General features: G+C 40.5%; 1 protein-coding gene across 1 annotated transcript in view; it reads right to left on the bottom strand.

The window, feature by feature from the left end:
• The window catches only part of IMPG2 (interphotoreceptor matrix proteoglycan 2), a 92,304-nt gene that overhangs the window by 30,366 nt on the left and 34,159 nt on the right, over positions 1-27,779 (bottom strand). Inside the window, exons 14-20 of the mRNA XM_056481838.1 lie at positions 25,927-26,239; positions 23,833-25,463; positions 22,725-22,944; positions 21,333-21,543; positions 19,066-19,254; positions 18,680-18,878; positions 17,695-17,774 (exon numbers count right to left, since the gene is read on the bottom strand). Coding sequence (XP_056337813.1) covers positions 17,695-17,774; positions 18,680-18,878; positions 19,066-19,254; positions 21,333-21,543; positions 22,725-22,944; positions 23,833-25,463; positions 25,927-26,239 — 2,843 coding nt within the window. The remainder of the gene's footprint in view (positions 1-17,694; positions 17,775-18,679; positions 18,879-19,065; positions 19,255-21,332; positions 21,544-22,724; positions 22,945-23,832; positions 25,464-25,926; positions 26,240-27,779) is intronic.

Here is a 27,779-nt window from a genome sequence, read left to right as displayed (position 1 = left end):
TTCCAGTTACCATGGGAAGCTGATCTATGGGTCAGCAGGGCCTTAGCTCAAGTACTGCTTGCTTCAAACACATCCTTTTGAAATAATGGCAAGGTTAGCAGTGGAGGTATTTTTTTAGCTGTATGTTATTTTATCAGGGGTTTACACTGATTGCCATACTGAACATGGTTACTGAATTTCAGTTTCTTGCATGAAAATCTGTATCACTTCACAGAATGATCCAAGCTGACTGCAGGAAGAATTCCTTGCAGTACAGCTTTTTGTCCAGCCATTGCTGGTCACTCTAACTGAGAGGAAAAATGTTGGGGGCCAGTCAGGACTAGAAGCTCAGCCTTGCTTGAATAGGATAAAACTCTCTGAATGGTTATTACTTGTGTGCTCACCAGACACTCACTTTCATCTGTGCTTTCAGCTGCCTCTCAAAGCACACTGATAAATGCTTTTATGGCTGATGGAAAGCACACACCTCAAAAAATAGGTTCTGGAAAGCACACATCCCAAAAACAGGTGCTCAAAGAAAAAGGGAGAAAAATTTACAATAGCATGTGGTCTTTTTGCTCATGCTGCTGGAAGCTGGGAAGATGTTACCCACATTCCAGCAGCTCACATTTCCTATCTTTTTGGTCTAGAAGACAGGTATAGAACTCAAGTTTCCATGCCAGCATTTGCATTGCAGTAAACCCTTGTCATTTACACTTGTGCAGGTTTGCTCACATCTCCTGCTCAAGTCCAGCATGCCAACTCTCCTCTCCTCCCACACACACTCACCCCTGCTATGATTAGCTAAGCAGGTGTTTTGACCCTAAATGTTCATCTGATCCCTATCAGCACAAATGCAATAAATGAGACAGACTGCATGCAGCTCCACTGGAATGAATAGTCCTTCCTGCACTTATGAGGAAAAACAGCATATGGGGGAGCAGGAGACCCCCAGCTAATGGAAAGCAAGTACTACAATAATCCTAAACTGACCTTCCCTCTAACAGATTAGAGTATAATTTGGAGAGATGAGGAGCATGTATTCTTGCTGTATTTAGGCATCTCTTCTTTTTTAGTTTACTCTTTACATTTCCAGGTAGCAAAATTTGATTCTTGGAGGACTCATTTTTTGATATCCCAACTAAAAAAGTGGAGACCAAAAACTAATCACCATGTTTAAAATGAAGTTAGTATGAACTTTATCTCTCTGCTCTGGAATCTAAGAACATATCCTCTGCAAGATCTGAAACATTTGCCATCCAGTAAAATTACATGGAGTAGGCAAAACAGGGAGACTTTACATTTAATGGTTGTATCAAACCAGTTGCTACCATTTGTTTGCAAAAGGATGTCATTTTTAGTTTCTAAAAAGAAACCAAGCAAACAAAACTCCAGCATGGTGGTGAATGGGTTGTGCCCAGTTCCAAAATGGTGAACAGCTTTCTCTGCCTTCTAACAGTATTCACAGGACCAGTCAGTGGTGCACAATTTCCAGTCAGAATTTTTCTGTTGTGGAGTTTGGTAGAAGGTGGCAAACTTTCCTATCCTATTTGTAGTTGTATCTTGGAGATGTGTTTCCCTCCTCAGAGAGTTCCCTCCTCAGAGAGTTCAGAAGAGGACTAAGACACACATATTTTCCTCTGTAATTAATATTTTTTTCCATGAAATTGAAATAGATTGCTGTTTTCTGGAGATGTATTGAATTAATCAATCACCTAGTCTTGTACAGTACCATGGCACATCTTTAAGACAATAATAATAATAATAAAATAATGGGGTGGGCAACAGTAAAATTTAGGGACTTTCTTATTTCCACTCTTCCCTTCAGTGTGGATAATTGTGACACAAATGAAGTAAATGAATACTGCATCTCCACTTTTCTCTTGGAAATTGGCTTTTCCTCACATATTTGACAGAACATTTATTTACATTTTTCTTGAAAGTTATCATTGAAGTCCTCTGTATTAATTTAGGATAGCAGTCTAGAGGTAACAGTCTAGTCTGTGCTCTGCCCTTAAGACAGTGGGTATTGAATACTTTCCTGAAATTTCCCTCCCTATTGTCCCATCCTGGTGCTTTATTCTAATGAAAATAGCATGCTCATTCTTTGAAGTGCAGGTACTATTTCCAATGCATCTCTAGGGCACAGTGTTAACAATGATACAGACTTTTAATTATAATTATCATTTGTACAGGCATAAAGTAAATTACTTGGCAAAGCATGAGGGAAAAAATTCTCAGTGTAGTACCAGACTAGAAGTTCCAGCAGAGTGTGCTGTAGTTTATCTGTTAAATACATTTGAGAGTGAGGGAGTAGGAGCAGTGTTGGAAAAGCAAGTGAGTGTTTCCATGTGATCCAAAATGTGAAGTTCAGATAGTGAGGCAGAGCCTGTATGCACACCTCAAAAATTTCTCAGATATTATTATTAATTGTTAAATTTGGTAGCTGTAGAATCATTTTATTGATTTGAAGCCATCACATTTTATCATTCAGCCTGAAATAGTAGGAGATATTGATGTCAGCAAGTCATTTCCACTTAATTCTTTTTTCAAGGTTACCCTGTTCAGGAGACTAAACTGGTGAAGTAAATATTGAGAGGAAGGAGGAATCCCTTTCACTTCAGTTATTTATTGACTCCTTCTAGTTTGTGTTAGTGATTGATCTGAATGGAGGGAGTTTAATTGATTTAGAGGGAAGAAATTTCTGTCAATAATACCAAAATACTCTTGATACTGTCAGAGTACCATGAAATATCTCTCACAAAGACTGATCCATGTTTGTCTGCTGCCTTCCTAGTAGCCAACAATGGTCATTCCTGTATGACAAATTGGATGCACTACCTCAAACAGCCTTTATACAGAAGTCTTCTGAATTAAGACCTGCTGAACTATGTTTGGTTTTGAGTCTCTTATCATTCCCTTTCATCCCAAAGCACAGAAGGTGAAAAGAAAATAGCATGAAACTGTCTCGAGAGATCTCATGAGAAAGGCTCAAGTTAACAAACCTTTAAAATCAGGAAGCTGCAATATAGCCACAAAAACACAAATACACATCCTCAGATCAAAGAAAACAAAGCAAATGCCCACTTTAATATGTTTTTTTAAGTGCACTATTGGAAGAAGTCTCCTATGCTTCATGAGCAGCCAGAAGGTGTTGCTGGAAAGGCACCAGCTGGTTGACTGGCATTCAGGTTGGTTGCATTCCAGCATGTCCTACAGTCCCTCAGTTGCTTAGTCAGATGGCAGTCTATTTTTACAGACTTGCTGGTTTGTTGCCAAATGGGATAAAGGGACTCATCTGACTGACAGTAAAGCTTAAATTTTTCCAAGCCTGACAGGAAAGAAGCCTTGTAGTTAGGGGAAAGCTTGCACTATGCCATTTGCCAAAGACAGGACTGACAGGAGGTAAGACTATTAAATAAATGGATCAGCTTTCTTTACTCAGAAGCTGTGCAGGAATGATAGACCATCTGCTTTCCCAATTGTCCTTAAAGGATAAATGAAAATTGAAGAGAAGTTTGGCCAGGTTTTCTCCTTCATTCTTTCTAATGAGCCCTTGTGCTGCTAGTTCAGCATGTAATTTTAATTTAAGACAACTGTTACCCCTTATGCCACTTGACAGGTTGTGAGACCCTGACAATGTGGTTAGTGAGACATGAGGTCAGCCATGTAAATGCAGAGAATTTTCTACAAATAATTTGGAGGAGAGGTAATACATGTTTAACAGATCTTTCATTAATCTTTCTTTTATCCTGCACAATTAGGGTTTGAGGTGTTTCTCTGCTTTGCTTTTCTATTTATTGCTGGCCAGATTTAATGGCTTTTGTTGGGTTTTAATTTTGCTCTTTTACTATGATTCATTTGTACAGTTTATGTGTGAACCTTCCTCAAGTGCTTAATTGACCTCTTCAGCACCCAAATGAGGCACTAACATTATCTTTGTCTAATTATTAGAGGAGAACAATTAATAGATTGAGGAAAAGCTCAGTATTGTTTGGCCTACCATTAATCTGAGAGAGCCAAGTGCTTCTCTTGGTTCTATTGAAGAAGAAGTAGGTGCTGCAGACTCCCAGATAATTAGTAACTTAGCAGCTTGCCTAGAATAACATAGAAACCCTGTGACAGCTAGGAATGTGGCCCAGAGCAGAGGAAATTGAAAATGGTTTTGTAAACTAAATATACAAGGCCAGATGTAATTGCAGAATATGAGAATGGTGTGTTTATAGCTATATAAAAAACTGGAAATGGGATACTCTTCTCTGTGTTATTACAAGGAAGTTAAATTTCCTTTTTTTAGTTTTGTAAATTTGGATTGGTGGGATTTTTTAAGTTAAGTTAGCAGCACTCATTGCATATATCTGCTGGGTAGATTTCCTACTAGGAAAGCATTTCTGTGGGGTCAGGGTGGGAAATCACCCCAGTCCCCAATCACTGAAAGTGTTTCAAAAAGGAAGACAAGCAAATCTCCACAGACAGTTGTGGACAAGAATTTTCTGTTGGAAGCTGTACAGAGAGAAGGGAGCAAAGGGTGGTGGCACTAAATGGGATGGGATGGCAGTGCAGTGAAGCAGTACAGGAGAGAGGTAATTCTATTCCTGGAGGCAGAGAATGAGTCCTGGTAGAGCTCCCAGGCTTGTGAGGATGACTGATAGTGAAGGAAGTGTAATTGAAGCTACTGCTTAGAGTACCCACCTAAATAGTGCTACACTGAATAGCTCTGAGGAAATGAGATGAGTATAGAAAGGCCAGTGGTGATGGGGCTGAAAGAAAAAATATCAAGCTGATGATTCTATATGATTCTATTCAAGGATTCTATAGTATTGCAAAGAAAGAAATAGCAGGCACAGGCTGGACATGAGACACACACAAAAAATGCTGTGCTCTGTGTCACAAGTGTGATATCTTTACAGAAGAAGAATCCAAGATGATTTTTGACCACGTTTTATTTCAAACCATTACAGAATGTCTGGGAAAAAATAAAAAGTGAAACTCATGTCAGGATCCAGGAGCTGATAGAAGATGAATCAAAACCTATTTCCTGGGTGAACAGTTTGTGAAATTCACATTTGAGTTGTGTAAGTAGGCACAATTTTTGAGGGAAGAAGCCCATTTAGGATCTAACAGAGTTAAGAATGTGAGTCACTGAGAAAACTTCTAGCAGAATGTGGATGCATTAACTCTCAAGAGCTTTGTTCACTTTAGTGCTGGTTTCCATCTTTATTTCAGAGAACAGGACAGTGCTGGCTGGGGTAGCTCCATGTGTGAACAAAGCCATGATTTTTTTATGTGTATTACACAGATATCCTGATTTTTTTATTTTTATTTTTTTTTAAGTAAACCTAGTCTAATGTAAGTGTTTCTGTACCCTGGGGCCCATCTATATCACAGTAGTCATGTGCAGAGTGTAAAGCAGAATTGCCAAAAGCAGATGAGGACAGATGGTGATGGCTGAAGCACTAAGTCCGTTTTGTATGGTCAGCTCAAGCAGGGGATGAAGTCCACATACACGCTGGTGCTAAAAGGTATTGCTCTCAGATGCCTTCAATATTTCATCATGGCCATCATATTTCTCTCTTGGAAGTGAAGCTAAGGTGCCTTCCTTTAGAAAGCTGAGGGGAAGAGTATTTAGGTTTGAGGACTCAAACAAAAGTGAGTCCAGGATCTGAGCAACCCCTCCAGAACCACTGTGTGCTTAAATACCTGAGTATTTCTCCTTCAAGTCCTGAAAGATTATACTAGATTATACTCATGCTATAAGAAATGCAGCTAAGAAGTGGAGAAGTTGAGAAAATTAAAGGAGCAAGAACCAGAAAATAAAAGAGAAACTGGGGTGGGGAAAATGGTAAGAAATATAGTCTTAGCACACACTATTTTTTCTCTGAGTATTTTCTGGTACATCTAATAGCATTGAAGTGTCCTGCAGTAGTTGTGTGTAATATTATCTTTAATCAATCTGCATTTTATATTTTCTTTTACTTATTTATTTATTCCCCATCCCCACTTGGGGACTAAAAGAGTTAACAAGGCATAGCAGGATATTTTCCACAGGCTGATTCTTGCTCTGGTAGTGAGGAAGTTGCTGATTACAAAGTTAGAGGCAGTTTTCTTTGTCTATTACTACAAATGTAAATCCAGTGACTAGCACCTAGGTCTAAACTCTGGGTTTAAGCTCACCCAGAAGAATGTTACTGCATCCTGTGGGGATGGCAGCATGTCTCTGGTACCTCCTGTCCTGGTTTACCTTTTGCTTAGAACAGCACAAGCTTATATTGATGTTTTGTGGTCCATTTCAAAGAAGACTTTGTCCATTTATCACTTTTCTAGGACTCCATCTAGTTTCAGCCAGCTTGTAATTGTATTTAAACATGAGTCACGTGGTTGCTTTTCAGTTCTGGTTTTGTATTTATGTTGTAGTTTTTTTTTCTCCTGCAATACTTGCTAGAGCAGTGCACCAGCTGACAGAGAGCCTTAAAGAAGCCATTTATTCTGATGAGAGGCAGGAAAGCAAGGCTCAAATTAAGCCTTCTTGCCTTCTGTCTGTGCCACAAATATATAGAAGAATCTGAAGGGCAAATCCTGAAATCATACATGGATAAGTGTCAAGAAAGTCCTAAACTGGGTTGTCTTTCTAGCAAGCCATGCATGTATGTCAGGCATCTGGGCCCATGCACTTCCTGGTCCTTGAAATCCTTGAGTAACTCTTCACACATTGCACTTCATTTTCAGAAGAGCACCCCTTGAAACTTTGCACATTCATTCACCCAAGAATTCCACTGTGGTTTAGCAGCTGTATAATTAATAGCATGCAAGAGCTGGAAGAGACCAAGGTGCACACTGTGTTTAAACTACAGCCTGGAGCTCAGTCACTTCAAAGTAATGCAGACTGTTCTCTCTTGTACTTTTGGATTCAAATATATGGTGACTTATTAGTCATGATGCTTTATTTTAATATGTGTGTATTTGTCAGAGTAAGGGTAAAAGCCCAAAGATACCAGGAAAAGTTTAGGAGATGCATGGAAATGTTCCTGGGGAGCCCTGCCAGACAGTATATCCAGACATGGGTGGTCAGACCAGGGAGCTGGTATGACTGGAGTATGAAAAGATATAATATGATTTGTAAGATGGTGTTTCTGACAGATCTCAATCCCTTTTAGTTATTTCTAGCTTTGTCTTACGTGGTGTGTGCTAATCATCCTGATAAAACAGGCAAAGGAGAAAGAACAGAAAGTGTCTAGTTGGCATTGTCAGGCTTTTGATGAGTAGTGTTTAAAGTGTACATGGGGTAATGAAATAAGAACACTTATTGGTTTGTTTTTTGTTTTTTTTTATTAAGAGGCTAAAAAACAACAGGTGCAGATTTGCCAAGGAAACTTAAGAGATTTCTCTGATACGATTTGTGTTCCTGGTCCTTCCATGATGTGAAAATAGCTGCATTCAGCCCTAGCCAATAAGGGCTAGCCCTAGCCTACTTGCTCTGGGATAAAAACAGAGCTTTAAAGAAGGCAAGAAAATTATCTCCTGACTATCCCAGTTCCAACTTATTCAGAGAAGCTCCCGTATGCCACTAAGAAAGATTAGATCTATTTAACAGCTTGTAACTGTTGCTATATAAAAAGTGATTTCCACATTTCCAAGTGAAAAATTAAAAGGAAACTCAGAGGATATTTATGTACCTGTTGCTATTAATTTTAAAACTGATATTAACTGCTTTCATGTTTCCTACAATAATAATGGTAATAATTTTTTAGAAAAAAATTTTCTCTCTCATAGGGAGAAATTGGAACATGGGAGAGCAAATTTATAAACAAACCAGGCAACTAAAACTTGGATGGTACTCTTGAATTAAAAAAGCATAATTTTCAAAAGAACTCACTGAGGCATTCAAGCTGATTACTTCAGGCTTCCTTGATATGGGTGATATGAGAGCTGCTAAATGTGACTTATTGTTAAGTAGCACTGTTATAGCACCAATGATTTAAAAAGCTAGATAAAGCTTTTAGAAAAGAATATTGCTATACCTACTGCTTTGGGGGTTGTGGTGGAGGAAAAGAGTAGATGAGATTTTGGTTTGAAAGCCATAAATCATCCTGGTTCCCTAAGAAAGAAACATGGTAGCCCATATTTTAATTTCTGGTATTGGGTGGTACTATTTGGCATTCAGCTATCCTCACTTCTGAAGTAAATAGACCGGTTATTCTTTGATCTGTCTACTGAGAAAACCAACAAGACTTCCAGTTTTGGTGGTGGATTTCATGTATGTCAGATGTAAACACCTGTTTATTTTCCATAAAGTAATAAGTCACCAGATGGTAAAGGTTTTTAGCTGGATTTGTACCAGTAAATTGGAGGTGAAAGGTACCATATGCTACTGTTAATCCCCAAAGCATTCATTATTCCTAAAATAATTTTCAACACCTTTTAGTGTTGACATCTCCCTTTCATTAATGTCCATACTTATTTATGTGGGCAGTGTTCAGAAGAAATGTAACTTAGAGTATGCAGGGTTTTATATGAGTGCTCCTGAGATTCAGTGCTGACTAGAAAATCGATTGTCCTCTGATGGTGGATTATGTGAAATGATTAATATCATTGCAGTCTCCAGTGGGTGTGGATGGTCACCACCAGCCCCAGCAGAGAGGCAAACTGCAGTTAAGTTTGATAACTTGGGAAGTGATATATGTTCTGGTGATTATAGCTAATTATTACTACCAAAAAATGTTTTACGGTGAGCAATGGTGCTTACTGTCACTGCTGGCAAGAATCTATTGGACTGGGATGAAACTGAGATTCTGAGAGCAGAGCTTATTGAAGACTCAGTTAAAGTTTGGACCTTGGTGACTATGTGGGTAGATGGCAGTTTTGGAGGGAGGTGTGAAGGAAAGGATTAGTGTTGAAGGAGTTTACCTAGATCACAATTTTTTAAGACTGATCAATTCTGGGACACACTTATGGGTTTGTTCAATGGCTGGATGTTCTTCAGGATAATGTTCAGCCAGCTTTCTGCAGAAAGCACCCTAACCCCAACACACTGCCTCTAGAAATGCCTTGTGGCAGAATTCTCAGTAATGTATTGATACCCAAGTTAAGAGGTTGCTCTTTAAAACTGATAGGCACAAGATTTCCAGCATGTTTTAAAGACATAATTTCAAAGCAAGTAAAAGTCAAACCTTATGCTGACAGTTGGAATGTGACTGCTTTTATTCAGTCTTCCTTTAAGAAGCAAAGACTGTACCAGTGATTGATGTCTTCTGCAAAGGAGTCAGCCATGAAACCACTTTCTATAAGCTGTGAGATGAACTGTCAGGTCCTGAAACCAGAGAACAGTTTTGTCTTTGTGGCTCTCTCTGCTCAGGAGACCCTGGAGAATGTCTGGCAGCTGCAGTGTTCCAGTGCTGCCACCCTTGGCAGTGAGCAGTGCCCAGCACCCTTCCAGCCTGTGCCATTTGGAGAGCCAGTGTGTGTGCCAAAAGTGAGCACCCACCAAAGCCAGGGCACCCCTTCCTGGCCAAGCTGAACTGCTCTGTCATCACTGGGGACTGAGCTTGGCCTCCCTCCCCAGGGGAAGGTGTGGATGGAGCTCTTGCTGAGAGGACACCTGCTGCCAGTGCAGGTGGAAGGACAGGGTGATGTGGGCTGCCCCATGGGATCATCCTTTCCAAGCCAGCAATTGCCAGCTGCAGCCAACCTGCTTTTCCAGAGCTCAGCTGCTGACCAAGGCAGCAGATCAGCACTGATCAAACCATCACTTGTGTGTTCTGTGAGGTCCCCTAGGCTGGCAGCAACCTGAGCAACCTTATAGTCCATGTAGAGAACCTTACCCAGGAGGGCAAGTGAGCCTTCACTGAACTTCAGTCTGTGCTACCCTGCATGGGATCTTTAGATCATTGCCCTGAAACCAAGCTGGGCTGGCAGTCTTTCCTCTTAGCATGGTATCAACTGCTTGTGGTCTGCATATTTTATGGCACTTTACTGGGCTGACATTTGCTTGGTGGGCTGTGGTTGCTTTGGTCTTTCTTGCTGATGCTCAGGAGAACCCTGTTTGTCCATATGGTATTTTGAAGGCAGCTGCAAATGAGATTTAATCATTTGGTATCAACCAAAAACCTTTTAACTAGAGTAGGCTGATACAGTTCTTTGTCCTGCCCTTTGAAAGACCCCATAAATATAGGTGAATGAGACTTTTTCCCTTTCTACAGTTTCACATTGTCTTGCATCTGAGCTGGTGTTGCTGACTCAGACTGTAGCCAAGCTTTGTTTCTTGTCTGTTTTTCTCCCCACCTTTTGCTCCTCTCTCCCAGTCTCAAAATTGATCCAATTGACATGGTATTGCTTTTGCTAGTTTTGATTAAGGCTTTCCAAGCAGAAGCTCTTTGATACTAGCCAGAGGGAAGAAAGCTCAGAGTGGCAGGGGTTTGAGGCAAGCACACTTGGAGATCAGCAGATGTCCTGAAATGATCAAATAATCCCGGATGTGTGAGACAGCTGATGGTCTTAGAAAATGCAGCCAGAGTAAGTAATGGCCTTTTGCTGTACCATTTCTGTTTTTCAGCATTCGTTTTATGTGGGATTTTGCATGATCTCTCATTTTAAGCTGGATAAATATTTCTGATTTTCAAATTTGGTCCCTGAATGCATCCTCTGTTTGATGACTGATCTTTGCTAAATTTGAGATTTCCCATTTCCCAGAGCAGAACGGGGACAGGGCACAACCATTGTATGTCAGGAGGCTTAGTCAACTAGAGCTGGTTTAAGAAATGCTCAGGAGAGGAGAGTGTTGGAGAATTCTCATATTTGGCTTTCTGTATTACAGGGCTGAACAGCTCTCCTATTTTTTGTTGGGTTGTCTTGTGGGGTTTTTCCCCCGTGACCAAGTTTCTCATTCTGCTTTTTGCACACAAGTAATTGAAGACTGGAAAGTTTTGTTAAGTGCTTATGAAGCATACTGGTCATCACAGCTAAGCAGATTTTTATATCATGACAAGGGGTGCTGCAGTGCTCCATCTGCAGAGGAACAGAGCATAATTTACAAGTTTGTTCACAGGCAGCTGAGAGTACTTGGTACAAGACTTGATACAAGTTCTTGAATAGGTGCTGAGCAGTGAAGCTGCAGAACTTCTGCTCTACTGGGTCATGTACATCCCTCACTAATATTTCAGAAGTAAAATTTTCCAAGGATAGATGCACACAGCATACTTAATCCCTCCTCCTTGCTTATGTCTGGGTGTGGTGGCAGCAGCAGGCTGCAGAGGGCAAAATGCTCGGAGTTCTGCCCTCCCCTTTGCAAAGCAATGTTAAGGATAATTACATAAAAGCAGCTTATTGACTTGCAGGTTTATCAAATCATAATATGATTTGGTTTTGGGTTGTTTCTCCTCTTCCTTATACAGGAAAAAACCTTTAAAGTATAACCTCTTTGTTTACTTTGTTTTTCCTGACATGTCTTTATTCCATCTTTCCAGGCTGAATGATCCCTTTTTAGAGGCTGGTTTGGTCTGCCTGCAAACTGTGGACTTCTTCTCAGCTTTGAATACCTTACCAGCAGCTTCTATTTCCTTTCTTTTCTTGAAAAGCACTCGTGTGCTTTGCTCTTTGAAAAATGCCCATGGTGTCATCGATGTTAGAGATAACCCCAAAGCATTTACCATCAACTTTACTCTAAAGTCACATACCCACTGCTTCTGCTTTTGTTAGCTTGCTGTATTCAGTGTTGCATTAGGCATGTCCCTTCAGGAGCTATCTGCATAATGCTGGAGGTTAGTCTCTTGAAAGGTCAATCTCTGTGTTTATGGGGCTCCCATTCACATTACCTGCCAGCCTTGGGAGGACATTTCAGTGGGAGATCGTTTTTTGAAACTTGAGGGGTTTTTTAATAGATATTCATGTGCTGACTTTATAAATGTTGCTGTGGTTGGAAGAAGAGCAAAGTGAGAACTCCCTATGGAGGAGCTCTGTAGAATACACTGCCTTCCCACCATGGCTGTGGGTTTGCTTCCATGCCTAAGGGAGACACATAAAAAGCAAACACAAAAAATAAGTGTGAGAAGGTTTTGTTGATTTTTTTTGTCGTTGTTGTTGTTTCTGGTGGTTTTGATTTAATTTTTTAAATCAAAACTTTAGATAAGAAATAGCAAATTACAAGAAAGGAAAAAAAAAAGCTGTGCAGCAGTCTCTGGTTTACTGGAGGACTGTATAAAGCATTCTTTTGGATCCAAACATTCTGATCTTTCCATGTGAAGCTAGGGATGGGAAGAAAAGCCACTGCCTTACTGAGCAGATGATGTGACCTACAAACATTAGCTGCAGTCAGTCACCTGTAGGTCACAGTGGAGAGAAGTCCTGTGGAAGTGTTTTGCATCCCCCTCCCTTTCTGAGACAAGAGACCATATAATCACTGTGTAATCCTCGTTAGGTGGGGCTGAGTGAATTTTCTCCCTGTAGCTGTCTCCCATGAGTAGATGGAAATCTTTCACATTTCAGATTACTTGTAAGCTCACCTCTGAAAATCTGCCTCTTTATTTGCTCTCTTTTATCCAGCCACGTGCCCGTGTTACTACTTAAAGTTTTGATGTATAGCCATATCCTTTACTGTTTTCATTTTCATTTCTGTTCAAGATATGTCAGCCTTTCCAGAAAGGCATGGTTTCCCCATCTGGTAATCAGCAGTGGAGATGCAACCACAAGCCTAATTAACACCAACTCTAATTTGTGCTTAATAGATTTTTGAACATTTAAACCTCCAGTGACTCAAGATAGCTGTCTTTTTTTTTTTTTTTTTTTTTTGTTTAGTTGTATAAATGAGAGCTGGGGGCAATATCCCCTTCTAAAAGGTCTGAAAGGTAAGGCTTTAAGTGTAGGTACTCCAACTTATATATTTGATACAGAAACAAAGTGCTTATGTGCTGATGGTAGAATTTATTTTAAAAAATATTAATTTGTATCTGTCTCACAAAATTCTAGTATTGAGGGTATTTGTTATCCTGAAACAACTAAGAGTTGAAATCTACTTTTGTGCTTAACTGGAAACTCAGGAAAACTAAAAGCACAGGCTGAGAACAGCTGTAGCATGTTAGGCACTATGACATTTTAGTGCTGCAGCCTGCTGCCATCCCCCAAGCAGAGCTGCCAGCACTGCTCAGGGTGGTGGAGGACCCAGCAAGGAGGGCAAGTAGCAGCACAAACAAGAGTCCAAGAGGATGGAAACTCAATGAAAATTCCTGGGGGATATTAATAATCTGTAATAGGAGAGCAAATTAGTTGTAAATATTGCAAAATCAAAACTTTCCCACTTGGTCTGACAAAGGAAAAAAGTCTGGTCCAGGAATAGCTTTGGAATTTTTTTCCAGTTGCAAATCCAGAGGATATGGATCAATGTTATGTAGAAGATGATATTATCTGTTCCCAAACTGGATCAAGTAGTGGCAGGATAAGACAGAAATGCTGCTGGTGGTATAGTGCTCTTCAAATAAACTGAGCACCACAAAAGTCCTGTGAGTTCTCTACTAATATTTAAAACTGTAACAAAGCCCTGAGCCATTTCCTATGCTGCATAGAGTCAGTCTGTGTCTGTCCAATGATGCTTACAGACAGATAAATTGGTATTGCTGGATATTTTTGCTTTGTGCTTTATAGGATGAGATGACTGTCCCTATGCTGCAGCTCTAGGACCTTTGTGTGCCTCTCTTCACAGAATCCACATGGCAGAGGAATCAAAGTCCTCTCATACTCCTGCAGTTCTTAAGGAGTAATGAGGACCAATTCCAGCAGGTCTGATGAGAAATGTGAATGAAACTCTTGATTATTAGAGGCTTTTTTCATTCTAACGTTTAAGCTGTAAGTTCTTAAAACCTAAAAAGTTTGTTCATGCCTTGGTTTGGGGGAGATAGGAGAAAGTTTAGTTTCAGTCTCTGAGTACCTGGAAAAGCCTGTTTTCTGGAACTAAACTGTTATCCAGCAGCACACAGAGCTCACAGTCTGGGGCTTCATGGAACAGGGATTCAGTTATTTGGTACCTTTTAGCTTCTTACTAAGCAAGGCTCTGTGCTTTGCTAAAAAGAAATACAAGACAAGCCCACAATCCCTGAAAGGCTGATAGTCTTGCAGCTCTGAACACTTGTTTTCTGTTAAAATTTCCACCCTGGTAGAATTCTGCCACTGTGGATTGGTGCCTTGAGGCTGCTGTGTGTTTGAGATCCTGTGTTCAAGGGGAGCTGGTAGCATCCTGGGGGAATTAATTTTCTTCTATGTCTCCTTGAGGAAGCCTTGAGGGGAGCCACAGACACTGATAAACCTGTCAGCATTTAGTAAACAATACCTGCTTTTTTTCCATGCTCTTAAATTAAGCCAAGTAATTCAAGTGAAAAAGTGCATGCTGACTAATAATAGACTGATAGATTTGTACACAGAGCTGGTTGGGTAAGCTCTTGGCTTTGTGAATAGGGATGGAACATCTTCAGAAGAGTTTAGCTGAAAGCAAAGCACTCAGGTATGTGCTTTCCAGCATGAATTTTCAGATTATAACCTTGCAAGTGTTAATGAACTATATTTGGTACTTTTGTTTGCAAAGGAGTTTAACAACTTAGCCAACTCTTAAAACAAAACAGCTTTCTGATCCTACACACACAAATGCTCATGGCTAAGATGCCTTCTCCATGTCAAACTCAGAGTCTCTACATGAATGTTATAGAAAAAATATCTTGGAAATAATTTTTTATTGTAGTGAAAAGATACCATCATGTTCATATGTATACACACACACACACAAAGAAAATATCACTGTATATTGACTGAAACACCTCATACTCAGTGTAACCAAGCCTCATCTCAGCTTGTGCACAACATAACACCTTGAAAACCTGTGTGATCCCAGCTGCCATCCACTGCTGCACCCAGCAGGAGCAGCAGCAAATCTCCCAGGGCTGGCAGCTGAGCTGCACAGAAACAAGTCCCAGGCTGCTGCCCACCCTGAGCCCAGCAATTCTCTCTGGTCACAGGTTCTGGATGGCTCAGCCATGCTGCTGCAGGGCTACAAGGAGTGGGCTGTGCCTCAGGAGCTCTGGACCAGCTGCTCTGACAGCCCTTGGGCCAGCCAGAACGGGGCCTCTGTCTCATAGCATCTGGTCACAGTGTTCAGCAGCACCATTTTATTTATTGCCTGCTGTCTGGCATTGTTTGGCTTTCAGTGGTTCACATAAGCATTTCTTTGACAGATGTGTGGCTCTGATATCCATCCCCTGCCACTCAAGGCAAGAAGGTACTTCACAAATGATCCAGTGAGGTTCTCCAGGACACATAGAAAAATGGCATTGAAATATTCTGGTGTTTAGCTGAGCTGCCTACAGACAATTAATTCTCACTATCACTTCACTCTAGAAAGTCTCAGGTGGCTGTTGGCACATGTGGGCCGAGAACTACAGATGTTGTAGAAGTACATCAGTTGGCTTTTTTAGCTAATGTGATTGCAATTGGTGCCCTAACCCTGGCAGCTGTGTTAATGACTTAAACAAGAGACCTTGGGTGACTGAAGAGAGCCCCAACACAGCTTAACATAGTCAGAACTCTCTTCATAACTTGAAGATAAAATTCCATTTCTTTACGTGGAAGTCCTCATCTCAATTCAGCAATTTCAAAATGCTTTAGGCTGACTTCTTCTGTTTGAGAAAATTTATGCTGATTTCCAATAAACTAAGAATAATTTCAGTTTTTCCCTTCCCCACTGGAAAGTGCTGACATCTACCAAAAGTACATGATTTTGAAAGGGAGCTCATGGCAGGCTATTGCCCAGTTCAGTAATTTCAAATATTAGTTGGCTGAATTCAACACTGAGTAAACACTAAATATAATATAGATATAAAAGAATGGGCACAAATGCCAGTGTAGTATTTCATTATTAAAACTAGTCATCTTTCTATTTCAACAACTAAATCTGTTATGAAAACAAACAACAAATAAATAATGCAATCAACTTACAAAATATGAAACAAAATGTCTACATACAAAAAAAAAATAAAAAGGTAAAAATCAATGTTTTTCACTTAAGCTTCACAGAATATTTGTATGATAGAAGCCCTTCTGTGCCCCAGCTTGTGTGTCTGCCAGAGTGAGCAGGAGAACCAGCCACCCTGGCTTTAAAGACACTGTAGTGTGCTGCAGCAGCTCTGTCCTGCCTGGCCAAGGACAGGGTCACTGTCCCCAGGGGGGGCACTGGCAGGCAGTGGTGATGCTGAATTCCAGGGAGAGCCCTCTGGGGGCTGCAGGCTCAGTGCTCTCCTCTGTTTGCTAATGCCAGGTGGCAAAATGTACAGCAGGCATCTGGACAGAAGAAAAGCTTTTCCAGTGAGGTTTTGTTTGTGTCTGCTTTAAATTTTTGTGAATGGTTTAAAATAATGCTAACGCTAACAATAGCTCTCCCCTACAACTCATTCCTTTGCAAATCAAATGTTTCCTTCTACTAGAGTTTTGTACCCATAAAATTGCCACTGGAACCTCCAGTGAGGGGATAAAATGCCAGGCAGGGATTTTCAATGTGCATTTTATTTTGGTTGTGCATGTATTTTGTGTTATCTGAGGAGATTCTTTTGTCTTTGTATATAAAATCTTTCAATGTCCATCTTGAAGTTAAAGAACAATGAATTTTCATATCTTCTGCGACTTCAGATCACCTCTTGAAAGTGTCACTTTATATGGAAAAGCCAGAAGAAATTGAGATAAACAGACATCTGTACATTTTAGCCATTCATTTGGAAAACATCTGTATCCATCCATGCAATGTTAAGACTATAAGTAACTGTGCAGTTACATCTGAGCCCATTGCTGGGCAGCAAGGTAGTGTTTATCTCCAACGTGTATTCTATCAATTTCTTTTTTTCTTAAAGCAGCTTCCTGAAATGAAAAACAGAAAAGGAGTGATTAAATTAGTCTCTTTCAAACACTGGACTCAAAGCAGCCCTTACTACTTCCCAGCTGTGGAAAATCTAGATGCTGATCCTCTTCAATATGAAAAATGGAACGACTGACATGGAAAAAATGATCCTTTCAATTAAAAAAAAAATACTGCTGAAGATCTGGGAACACAAGTTTTTTGCTACTGTAGATATTTTTAATAGGATGCTTTCAAAATAACCCAGCAAGTTGTGGTTTGCAGCTTCCTAAAATAGGAATACAGTTCATGAGAGTGTATATGCTAACAATTCAGTCCTTGAGGACCTTCTTTGTGCTTAGCTTTTATCACAGAGCACAGCTCAGATTGATTAATTGTTTGGAATTGTAAAGTTTCTGTTGCAGTTGGTGGCCACCATACCAGACAGGACTGTACCAGTCCTGTACTGTTGCCAAATCTTGAGAACTCAAGATAAACTACCTTTTTTTTTTTTTTAGGTTTTTAAAATTTCTGTTTTTAAACAAAGCACTGGTCAATGGAAATTGCACCAGAATAATTAATAAGATTCTATCTGTGCTTTCAAGAACCTAAATTGATGTCAGAGCTCTGACACCCATTAACTCTAGGATTTCTCTTCACTGCTTTTTTTTTTTTCCCCCTGGGACTTCTGGGATTATTAAATACTGTAAAAGGGTTAAACCTCTTAAAAAATAATGCTGAAATCTTAGCCTCTAGTATCCTAGCATTTCTAGAACCTTAAAAAATAATACAGTAATGTAGTATAGGCCACAGGACAAGATACCAAAGGATTAGTTATCCAGACAAGACATTTCACTCACATTTGATGCTGCCTAACAAACTCTGCAAACTGGCGATCTTTAGCGTAGAGCTCTATAATTCGAATTCTGTCCTGAATTTCCTAGAATGCAATAAACACAATTGTAAGTACATAATAGAAATCACAATGCTACTGAAACAACTGATTTTTGGGTTTTGGAAAATAAAGCTCCTGTGTGTTGCTATTTCCAAGTGTGGAGCTTGAAACTGGGCGCTCCAGTGCTAAAATTCTTTATTTTATTTATTTTATTATAATTCTCCTAATTAAAAAAAAAAAAAAAAAAAAAAAAAAAAAGAAAAAAAAGGTGAAGCACTTCATTTGAATTCAGTAATACTTCACTTTTAAATCAAAACCAGGGTTTGGACAGAGTGTAACATTTCAACAGGCTTTAACAAAGCCATTTATCTCTCAGAGATACTTCGCCCATCAGTCAGCCTGCCAGCTACATTGTGGATTCACGCCTCTCACAGCTGCTTAAGGATCTGTGGTTAGATCTGGGATGTAAATCCCTTCTAGAGTAAACCTTGGATACTGTGTGTACAGGAAGAAATAATATGTGATCTAACTTGCAGCTTACAGAAAGATTTAAACTTTAAAAAATCAGAAAACACCCAAAACAAAAGCACCCTGTGAAAAGGCCTGGATGTACCAATTTTTCACTGTGCAACTGCTCTTACATAAGAGAGTTGGCTTTAAATTTGTGTAATACATCAAACCTCCCCAGCTCCCATGAAGTTACTTAAGGGGTCAGCTCCTTTTTTATGTGAAATTCATTACAGGTCAGAATAAAACCATAACTTTCTCTAAAAGGAAGCAGGGAAAGGAAGCTTTTCTGTCTTCTTTTAAATAGTTGTAGCAGCTTCAAGCTGTTTATCTAGAGCACAGACCCTGGGGAAAGATCGGGCCCACCTCTGAGGTTAGAAGTGTGGAATAATCTTACTGTTCCTGTGATCTTTCCCATGCCACTGTAAAACAAGGTCATTTACCTCCTTAGTAAGCTCAGTGTTTTCATAAATGTGCCTGATCTCTTCACTGCTGTAGTCAGTGGATGTCTCTGCACTGGTGGAACTGTAGGACGTGAGCTGCGGGTACCTCCGGTAATAATGGCTGTAGCCAGTCGTGTCACTCTCATACATGGGGTTGTATTTAACTGCATTCTCCATGGACGAGAGGCTGTCACCCTGCCTGGGGAGCAATAAACACACTGTGAGCTTCTCTGCAGCCTGGGAGGGCAGCAGGTACACTAAGGAGGCGTGGCATTTGGAGGTGCCTGTACATCCTGTTGCTTGCAAACTGTGTGATATAAGACTTCATGACAGGATTATCCTTATTGTAGCCAAGGTGTTTTAAAGTATCAGATGGTGTCACCTACCCCTGGGAGTCCCCAGTATCACTCTTTGTGTACTGGTCTCGAAGGGTCCTGGCCAAGAAGAAGATGACAGCAGATGCCACAAGAAGGAATCCTGCCACAGAAGCAATTGCAATTCCCACAACCAGTGGCTCAGACACGTACTCCTCACAGTGCTCCCCTCTGTACCACCAGTTCTCTCCCACACGGCACCTGCCACGAAGAACCACGGGGAAATTACACACCAGCAAATCTTTGGTTAAAGTATTTAAGTTCCTGCTAAGTCACCCCAATAAATATCTTTGCATTGTCCAATCAACAATTTTCTTTATTGCTATTATTATGGATATAAGTTTTGGTAGATAATCATGTAACAGCTTGAGTTGAGAGAGACCTTTAAAGGTCATCTAGTCCCCTGCAATGAGCAGGGACATCTTCAACTAGGTCAGGGTGCTCAGAGCCACATCCAGTCCAGGGGTGGCCATCTACTATCCCTCTGGACAACCAGTTCAAGGGTTTCACCACCACCACTGTAAAAAACTTCTTCCTTGTATCTAGTCTGAAGCTACCTTCTTTTAGTTTAAAACCATTCTGCCCTGTCCTATCACAACAGACCCTGCCACAGAGTTTGTCCTCACCTTTCTGATAAGCCCCCTTTAAGTACTGAAAGGCCACAAATAAAGGTCTCCCAGGAGCTTCTTTTCTCCTGGATGAACTACCCCCACCACAGGATTGAATGATGGTAGGTAAAATGGAAAAAGGGTAATTTATTTGTGGTGGAAAATACCTGTGTTTTATGAAATTTCCAGAACCCTGTGAGGTGTTAAAACTGGAAGTTGTTTAGACAGAAGAAAATCTCCTGTTTTGATTGAGCCTTGCATGTGATATATCAGCACTGCAAAGGCAGAAAGCAGATGTCTTTATCATCTTGTAATGCAAATGCTAATGATAGCTGAGTAGAAGGTTCCTAGTATTGTGACCTTCACAGTGGCTAAATAGATACATAAAATAAACTACTTGAGTCCAAGACTGTATCTCTGGAATGGTTGCCCAAAACAAGATTCAGCATTTCTGCCTTAATGTTGTTTTGAACATAGGAATTATAATCTTGTTATTATTGACTTTAAATATATCAGTAAAAATAATATATTTGCATTATATATGTTTGGGAGTTTTTTCCACAAAAACTCAAAGTATTGTAATCTATTATGACCCTGCACAGCAACTGAACCCTATTAATAAGAAATATCAGCGACTTAATTCTTCTCATATAATGATCTGAAAGTTTCTGAAAGTAATAAGCAATACTGCAATTTTTTCAAAAAGTTCTGAACAAATACTGGCTGTGACATGCTTGGTTTCAGATATTTACCTTCTGATTAACACTATCACACAAATGTTTAAATGTATAATGCATCTTTGACAGTATCCAATTTTAAAGTTTTAAAAGCATCTTTTTTTTTCTTCTGTTAACTGTTAGCAGTCTAAGATTGACTTTAGAGAAGTTCTAGGTAGACTTTAGAAAGAAAATCACATTAAGTAACAAATTACTGGTAGTAATACTCCTCTTTGTGGTAGATTTCTTAATTTTTTTTGGTAGGTACATCCTATTTTTAAAAATAGACTGTTGCATTATTTGAAAAGTAAAAAGTACAGTGCCAAGTCAGGGACATCACCAATTTGTCTGTATCTTGCACAAAGTCTTTTTTATTATCTGCAAAATCCTGTTCAGATGCATATGTATCCTTTTTTTTTAAACCAAATATCTGGGGCCTGTTCCTTCATCCTGTTATGAGCCCACCTGATTTTTCCCAAATGCACAATGATTTACTTTTATGCTTTTTTCCAGACTAAAATATTTAATGTATTTATGCACTATCAATGTGATGTTCAGGTATGAATTTCTGTTATGGAATTAATTCTCATAGGTGACATGACACTATCAAACACTTTGCTACTTGAGAAAACCTCTGGAGGTAAGTTCTGTCCCCAAAAGTCAATAAAAGTGATTTGAACAACTGAATGGGTTCCATCACAACTGTTATTCCTAGATAGTTCTATTTTCTGTTCTATTAATCTGTTACTGTCTCATTTATGATATACACATAGGAAAAGTAATGTTAACACTGGGACTTGCACTGAGCAGCACAACATGAATGACAGTCACAGTCTACTCACTTGCTACACAATACTGCCCAGAATTTTGGACAAATCTTATAGAATGCTACAACAGAGGGGACAATAGGAGCTTTCATCCAGGAAGCACAGCTTCCAGCAGCAGGGTGACCCACCTGCAGATGGCCCCTTGGCCAGGGCTGATGTCACACTTGCCATCGTTGAGGCAGAAGTTTGGCTGCAGGTCACAGATGCTGTTGCAGGGCAGCCCGTCGATGCTGAGGTAGCCAGGGTTGCAGACACACTCAGCCTCCCCACTCCAGCGGTTCACCAAGCACTCAGAGAACTCGTTGCAGGCCTGGAACTTGCAGGGATCTGCTTGCTCACCTGACAACACACAGAGCAAAAGCTGTTAATGAAAGGGGACAGCCTTAACTGAGACAAGGTGCTGAATGCTGTCTTCTCTAATGGTCTCTTGTTAATCCACAAAAATCCAGCGTGCATCTCTCCTGATTAACAAATGGTTCTGCTAAGGTGAACCAGCACTAGCAAATATTCCTCTGTCTGTACATGCCAGTGGCATAGCTAAAACCACCCAACAAACAGTCAAAAAATTATAAAGTGATCTTTTTCATACTGGAACAGGCTGGACCTCGTATTTACTCTGTCTGCTGGAACTCTGTTTTACAAAGGAGTAAACCACAGGTGATCTCCAGTATTTCTTGCTATGGAAAACCTAGGCAGCATATGGGGAAGGGCAGTGGGACATCACCATCTGCTGTGAGGGTATTTGCCTTTTTGTCTGCAAGGAACACAAGCTTGTAGCATTCAAGATATCTCACTTCCATTGGCTTAAGAAGCTGGCATACAGTTCAACAATATCAGAGCATTTGCCATGCTAATTAGACCATCTTTATAAGATGAGAAGAACAGCTACCATATGCCAACAGGTCAGCACTCTTATTTTTCTCTTAACCTTAAAACAGGAGATATTTTGCTTATATGGTTGCTTATGTGGTAAACTGCTTGCTAATTTGGACAGGGGAAAATAACCAAAACAACCTTCTCCCTGTATCAGAGGAGTGAAGCAAGAGGGCCTGTCCCTTCTTAGTGCAGCCCTTACCCAAGCATGAGGCAGGAACCTGTGCAGATGCCCACCTGGCAGGTAAACTGGCTACCACCTATGGGAATAACCATGTGGAGCAAGTTCAAACCACACGTGAAAGTAAGCACAGGAGAGATGGGCACCTTTGTTCTTCCTGAGCTGTCTGCTCCCCACTCCCCAGTCAAATACAGGGGCATTATACAGAGTATTCAATGAGTTAATTTTTCTCCATAAATCTATATGGACCCTATACAGCTTTCTGTCTGGTTCTCACTTTGACTTTCACCTCTTCAGTCCCACAGCAGATTTTGATTTGTGTTTTTTTACTCTATGAAAGACTGTCTTTCTAAAGCTAGCCTGTGAAAAGCAGTGGGCAGCCTCTGAGCTGTTGGGATCCCTAGAACTTAACCCAGAAATTTTTCTGGATCCCCTGCTTTAAGGTTTATTTCCCTGCTGTCCTTACCTGATTCCACATCCAGGGAATATTTATCAATGGCCAGGTTCATGGTGTGATATGCAGTGTTGCAGAAATCTTCCAGGATCATGTACACAGCGTTGGTGACATTCCGAGGCACAGGTTTGGCAAATTTCATTCGGCTGTTCACCACAATGCTGCCATTTCTGAAGTTCAGGATTTCCAGATTCTGGAATCCTGTCAGATTTGACTGAAGGTAGGGCACCAGCTGCAACACAGGGGATATGAGAGAAAAGCTGAATGTTTGATTCTCTCTCTACTCCAGCCAGTTGCACTGTTACTGCAGCAGACTATTAGAGTCTGAATGATTTTATCCAAATCCCACACCAAGGGCATTAACCTTTACCCAGCTGAGGTCTGTGCTGGCAGCCTGCCAGGAGCCTGAGTACTTCAGGCAGTTCTTATAAGTATAGCAATTTGCAAGGAGTTTCTAAAAAATCTACAATTCAGAAACACAGGTCTTAGGACACACATTGTGTTCTTCCTTGATCTAAGTACCTGGAATACTTGCCATTTCACAGGGCATGTCCCCCTTCCCTCTCTCTGCTTTGCTCCCTTCATCTCTCACAACAGAAAGCTTGTTTCAGTCAGAACATGGGAATTTCCCAGTTAATTTTGCATTATCGCTGTGTAACTCCTGTGAGTCTTTCCAAGTCATCAGCCAGGTTAGGAACAGCTCAGTTCCCTGAGCTATCTCTTACTTAGGACAGGTTGAATGTGTTGCAGAAAAGTTACCTGCTCACAGCCCCAGGTTTCCTTGCATCTTCTTCCTTATACACTAAATACAGAGAACTCTGGAAGCAAGTAGGGGGAGTGTAGTAGTGACTTCAGCAACACTGCAATATCTATTAACACCAGCAGAGCAGCTGGTCCATGTGCTAAGGAGTTCTCCTTTAGAGAGACTATTATCTGAATAAAAGATGAACAGCATCCCACCACCCATTTCCAGGCAGAATTTCCCCCACAGAGGGACACAAATCTTATGTGTAAACACCAGTTTTGAGTTGCTCTCTGTGAAAGAGAGATGACTAAATATAATTTACCCAGAGTTTCTGTCTATCAGGTAATGGACATTTAGCACAGAAGGGACTCTTACCAGTTCCAAGAATCGCTGCTCCAAGGCTTTGTATTCAGGGGAGTTCTTATTAAACAGGTCTTCTGAAAACATCATGTTGGTGACCCGAAGACTGAAGAACACCACCAGAGCTCGGGATGGGACAGTGCTGCTGTAGTGAGTTTCATGTGTGGCCCAAGCCACACTGGCCATCTCTGTGGACTGGACACGGGTTGTTAGCTCCACGTGACTTTCAGTCATCCTCCTTGCCTCCTCAGTCCGCTCAGGAGAAAAGTGGACAGTGCTAAAGTGACCCAGGTCTGCTGAAACATCCAGGACTCTTGTTGTTTCATCTCCCAGCTTCGTTGAGGAGACAAATGATGGTGTGGATCCCACAGGAGGGAGGTGGGATGGAAGCTCTACAGTACTTGCTGCTACACTCACTGTTTGATAATCCATAACAGTGCTGAAATTCATGGAAGTATGTGTGTCACTGTCTGCACCATCCTGCCCAGCAAAGCTCTCTGGGATGGTGGTGGGATCTGCAGAAGGAACTGCAGCTGAACCTTGAGTAACCACTGGCATTGCTGGTTGCACTGTCTGATCTAAGGAGGTTTCTAGTGCCCTGTCAGTTGGCCAAACATCCTTCACTGCTGATCCAGGCCTGTCTTGGTCTGTCAGTGATGCATCTAGGGCTTGCTCTTCTTCTGTGGAAGCACCAGGCTTTACCACAGAGGGATCTGCAGTCAGAATAGTTTCTAAAGAGTCCAAGTGTCCTATTGTAGCAGCTTCCATTACATCTGGCTGCTTCACTGTGAATAGCTCTTCTACCACTGCCCTGTCTTCACCTTGGTGTTCAACTACTTCAGGGATTATGTTCTGGCCTACACTAGACTCCTCAGGCTGCTCCATACTGACAGTCCCTGTAGCTGTAGGGAGACTATCTTCCACAGACAGATGTGTATATGGTGGTGAGACAGGGGCCTCTCCAGTTGGCATGACAAAAGGAGAATCATACATGCCCAGTGTTTCTGTCTGTGTAGATGGTTCCAGGGACGGTGGCTCTTCTGTCTGTAACAGAGGAACTTGCGGACTTGTAGTCTCTGGAAAGACAAATATTTCAGACTCATCAAGGAAATCTTTTATATTGACTTTCCCTTCACTCTCATCTTTGGAAAGGTCATAATCTAATTTATTCCCAGAGTTAAGAATATAGTCTAAAATCATGCCTTCAGGAATATCCTCAGTTTTGATTAACAAAGACTCATTGTCATCTTCAAGCCAGCTATCAGGACCAGGGTAGAAAACTGGTTCCAGGGTTGCTTCTTCCCAAGGCCAGATACTTGACTCCATTTCTTTTCCTGAACCATCAAAAGCTGAACCAGACCCATCATCATATGTAACTCTATCTCCAAGAAATATATCAGTTTCATCTTCCATAGGGGGCACTTCTAAGGGAAAAGGAATTTCTTCCAGAGAGTCTGCACTGTCACTGCCCTTAGGACTACCTTGGATTACTTCTTCTTTCTCTTTGATATCAGTCTCTATGACTGATGAAGAGGCCACTGTTGGTTCAGAAAGCAGAGGAACTGCATAGTCATCGGTAGATGGAGATTCTTCAGGCACAAGGTGAGAAGGACTTAAAGGCAAAAGTTCTTCAGATAGTCCAGCATCTTCAAACATTAAAAATAAAAACAATTTGACAATCAGATGTTGTTTATGATAAAAAAGTGTCGAATGTCAATACTTATATTGTCTGTAGATCTGTGTTCCTCATTTTTCATAATATATCCCAGCCTCAGTTTGCCAAAGTCATAAGGACCCCTGTTTACCTCCCCCACTTTCCATTCCGATATTCTATGGGCCAAGTCAAGACATACAAAATTACTTCTATGCTATTTAACAAGTACCATGTACACTTCATTTCCAGAAGAGAGAAACAGGCTTTATTAGTAATTACAAGTGTTTTACCCTAGCATATAGTTCTTGGATATATGCCCACACAAAAGGTAAAAACTGGCAGAGAATGAGTCTCAATTTTTAGACCTGAGAACTCATTTCGGTGAACTAAAATTTGTTGAGCATCAGGAAACACTGGTACCCAAATTTAAGTTTCAGTCAATGGCATTAACTTACCATCTGAAGAACTGGGAGCTGAAAGCCATTCCAGAGAGTCCATAGAATCATGCTCTAACACTGGTACAGTGGCCAAATGAGAAGTCTCTAAATTCAGCCCATCAGGCAAAGAAGTGACATCAACCTCTGAGGAAAGTGGAGCTTCAGGGGCCAAACCAGCCTCATAGTCAATGTTCTCTGGTCTTGGCTGGATCTCATTGTCAGTGGGCTGCTCACCATCTGAGGTGGAATCTGGTTTGGTGTAATCAAAGGGCAAGGCATTGCTGACAGTTGACTCATCTGCAGAAGGACGTTCAGCCAAAAAGGTGCTGTCCTGGAACATAAAGCCACTATCAATATTTCCACTCTTACAGGGGAAACACTGATTGTCTGCACTGAGCTGCACACACAGAAGGGGTTAACAGCAGCCAGTGGCCAAGTCTTGGACTACTGCCCCTGAGAGAACAATGCACAGCAGCAGGATGAGTGGCAAATATAGACCCTGGCTAATCTTGTGTAATGTGCATGTAAAATGCACATCCTTCTGAAAAATGTCCAGTCATGTCCTTCAAAAGGGAAAGGAGCCATTCAGATTGCTTGGAGTGCAGCACCCCTTAGGGTATTAAGAGATTTACCATCTATATCCAACCCCATCTCCTTTCCTATGCTGAAAAAATTAATCTGTCCATCTCCATCTAAACCAAAGATAAATGTTTTCTGCCTTCCTAAACCATGATGAGGTTCTAACAGCTATTATTCCTCAGCCACACACCAATACAGTCATTCTAATATTTACTGTGATACATGGGACAGTGTAGAAAGTGAACTTTGATGGATGCATGCCAAGTCATAATTTATCAATTTTTTTTTAGTTTGTGGGTATGAGAACAAAAAAGACAGAATGTAATGAAGAACATTTAGAACCTGGAATAATTTAGTCTCAAAGCCAAGATACCCATGCAGGAAAAAAAAAAAATCTATTAGCAGTAAGGATGAAGAACAAAGTGCATGCAGAATGAATGTGTGGAATAAAAAATAATTTGTTGTTACGTCTCCAGTTTCCACAGTGCTTACTTACTATTCCAGGTCCCAACCATTAGTTGGTTTATGTTAAAGTAGTTAGCATATTTCATCTTTGAATATTAATCTCCTACTACGGTGTCTGATGAGGTAATTATATTGGAAAAAGACAATAAAGATATTAAGTTATTTGGTCAAGGCTAAAAAAATCAAGCTGATAGCCTAAAACTCAGGAATTAGTACTTGACATGGACACCTGCCCACATATAAATGCTGTGCAGCAGTGGGATATAGACCAAAAGTCCTGTAGGGTATGAAAAGCTGCCAAGCAATTTCATGAAGCAGCAATTTACCACAAACTGCCAATGGTGACAAGTTAAGTGCAGTGAACACAGGTTTCTGTAATATGTATTACAGTTCAAAACCACTGTAATAATTTATGTAGCTCACCATTCCTGTCAAATCTCTTTCTGCTGCTTGACCAGCAGGAATAACAGAAAGAATCCAAATACTTTTCAATCTGAAATTCTACTCTCGGTTGAAATGAGGGTGAATTAAATTTTCAGCTTGATTCAAACTGCATTTAAATGCTTTGGAAACAGGCCAGTTAAGGTTGTTTTTTTTTCTTAAAATTCCTGTTTGCATGTATTGATCACATTTAGAAATGCCAATTCTTATGCCACCACAGTCTTGTCAAATTTTTAAATTTATATTGTAACAATCAGTTGAAAAGTATATATACACCATAGAGACATGTGCTCCAGCAATTTTATTTTTGGCAAGACTAACCACTATAAATAAAGCTGTAAAAAGAGTTACTGTACATATTAGAAATAAATTACACATATAAATTC

The sequence above is a fragment of the Oenanthe melanoleuca genome, chromosome 1 (assembly GCF_029582105.1).
Source record: "Oenanthe melanoleuca isolate GR-GAL-2019-014 chromosome 1, OMel1.0, whole genome shotgun sequence".
Classification (NCBI taxonomy): Eukaryota; Metazoa; Chordata; class Aves; order Passeriformes; family Muscicapidae; genus Oenanthe; species Oenanthe melanoleuca.
The sequence above is the reverse complement of the archived record's forward strand: the minus strand, read 5'-3'. Positions and strand labels throughout refer to the sequence as shown.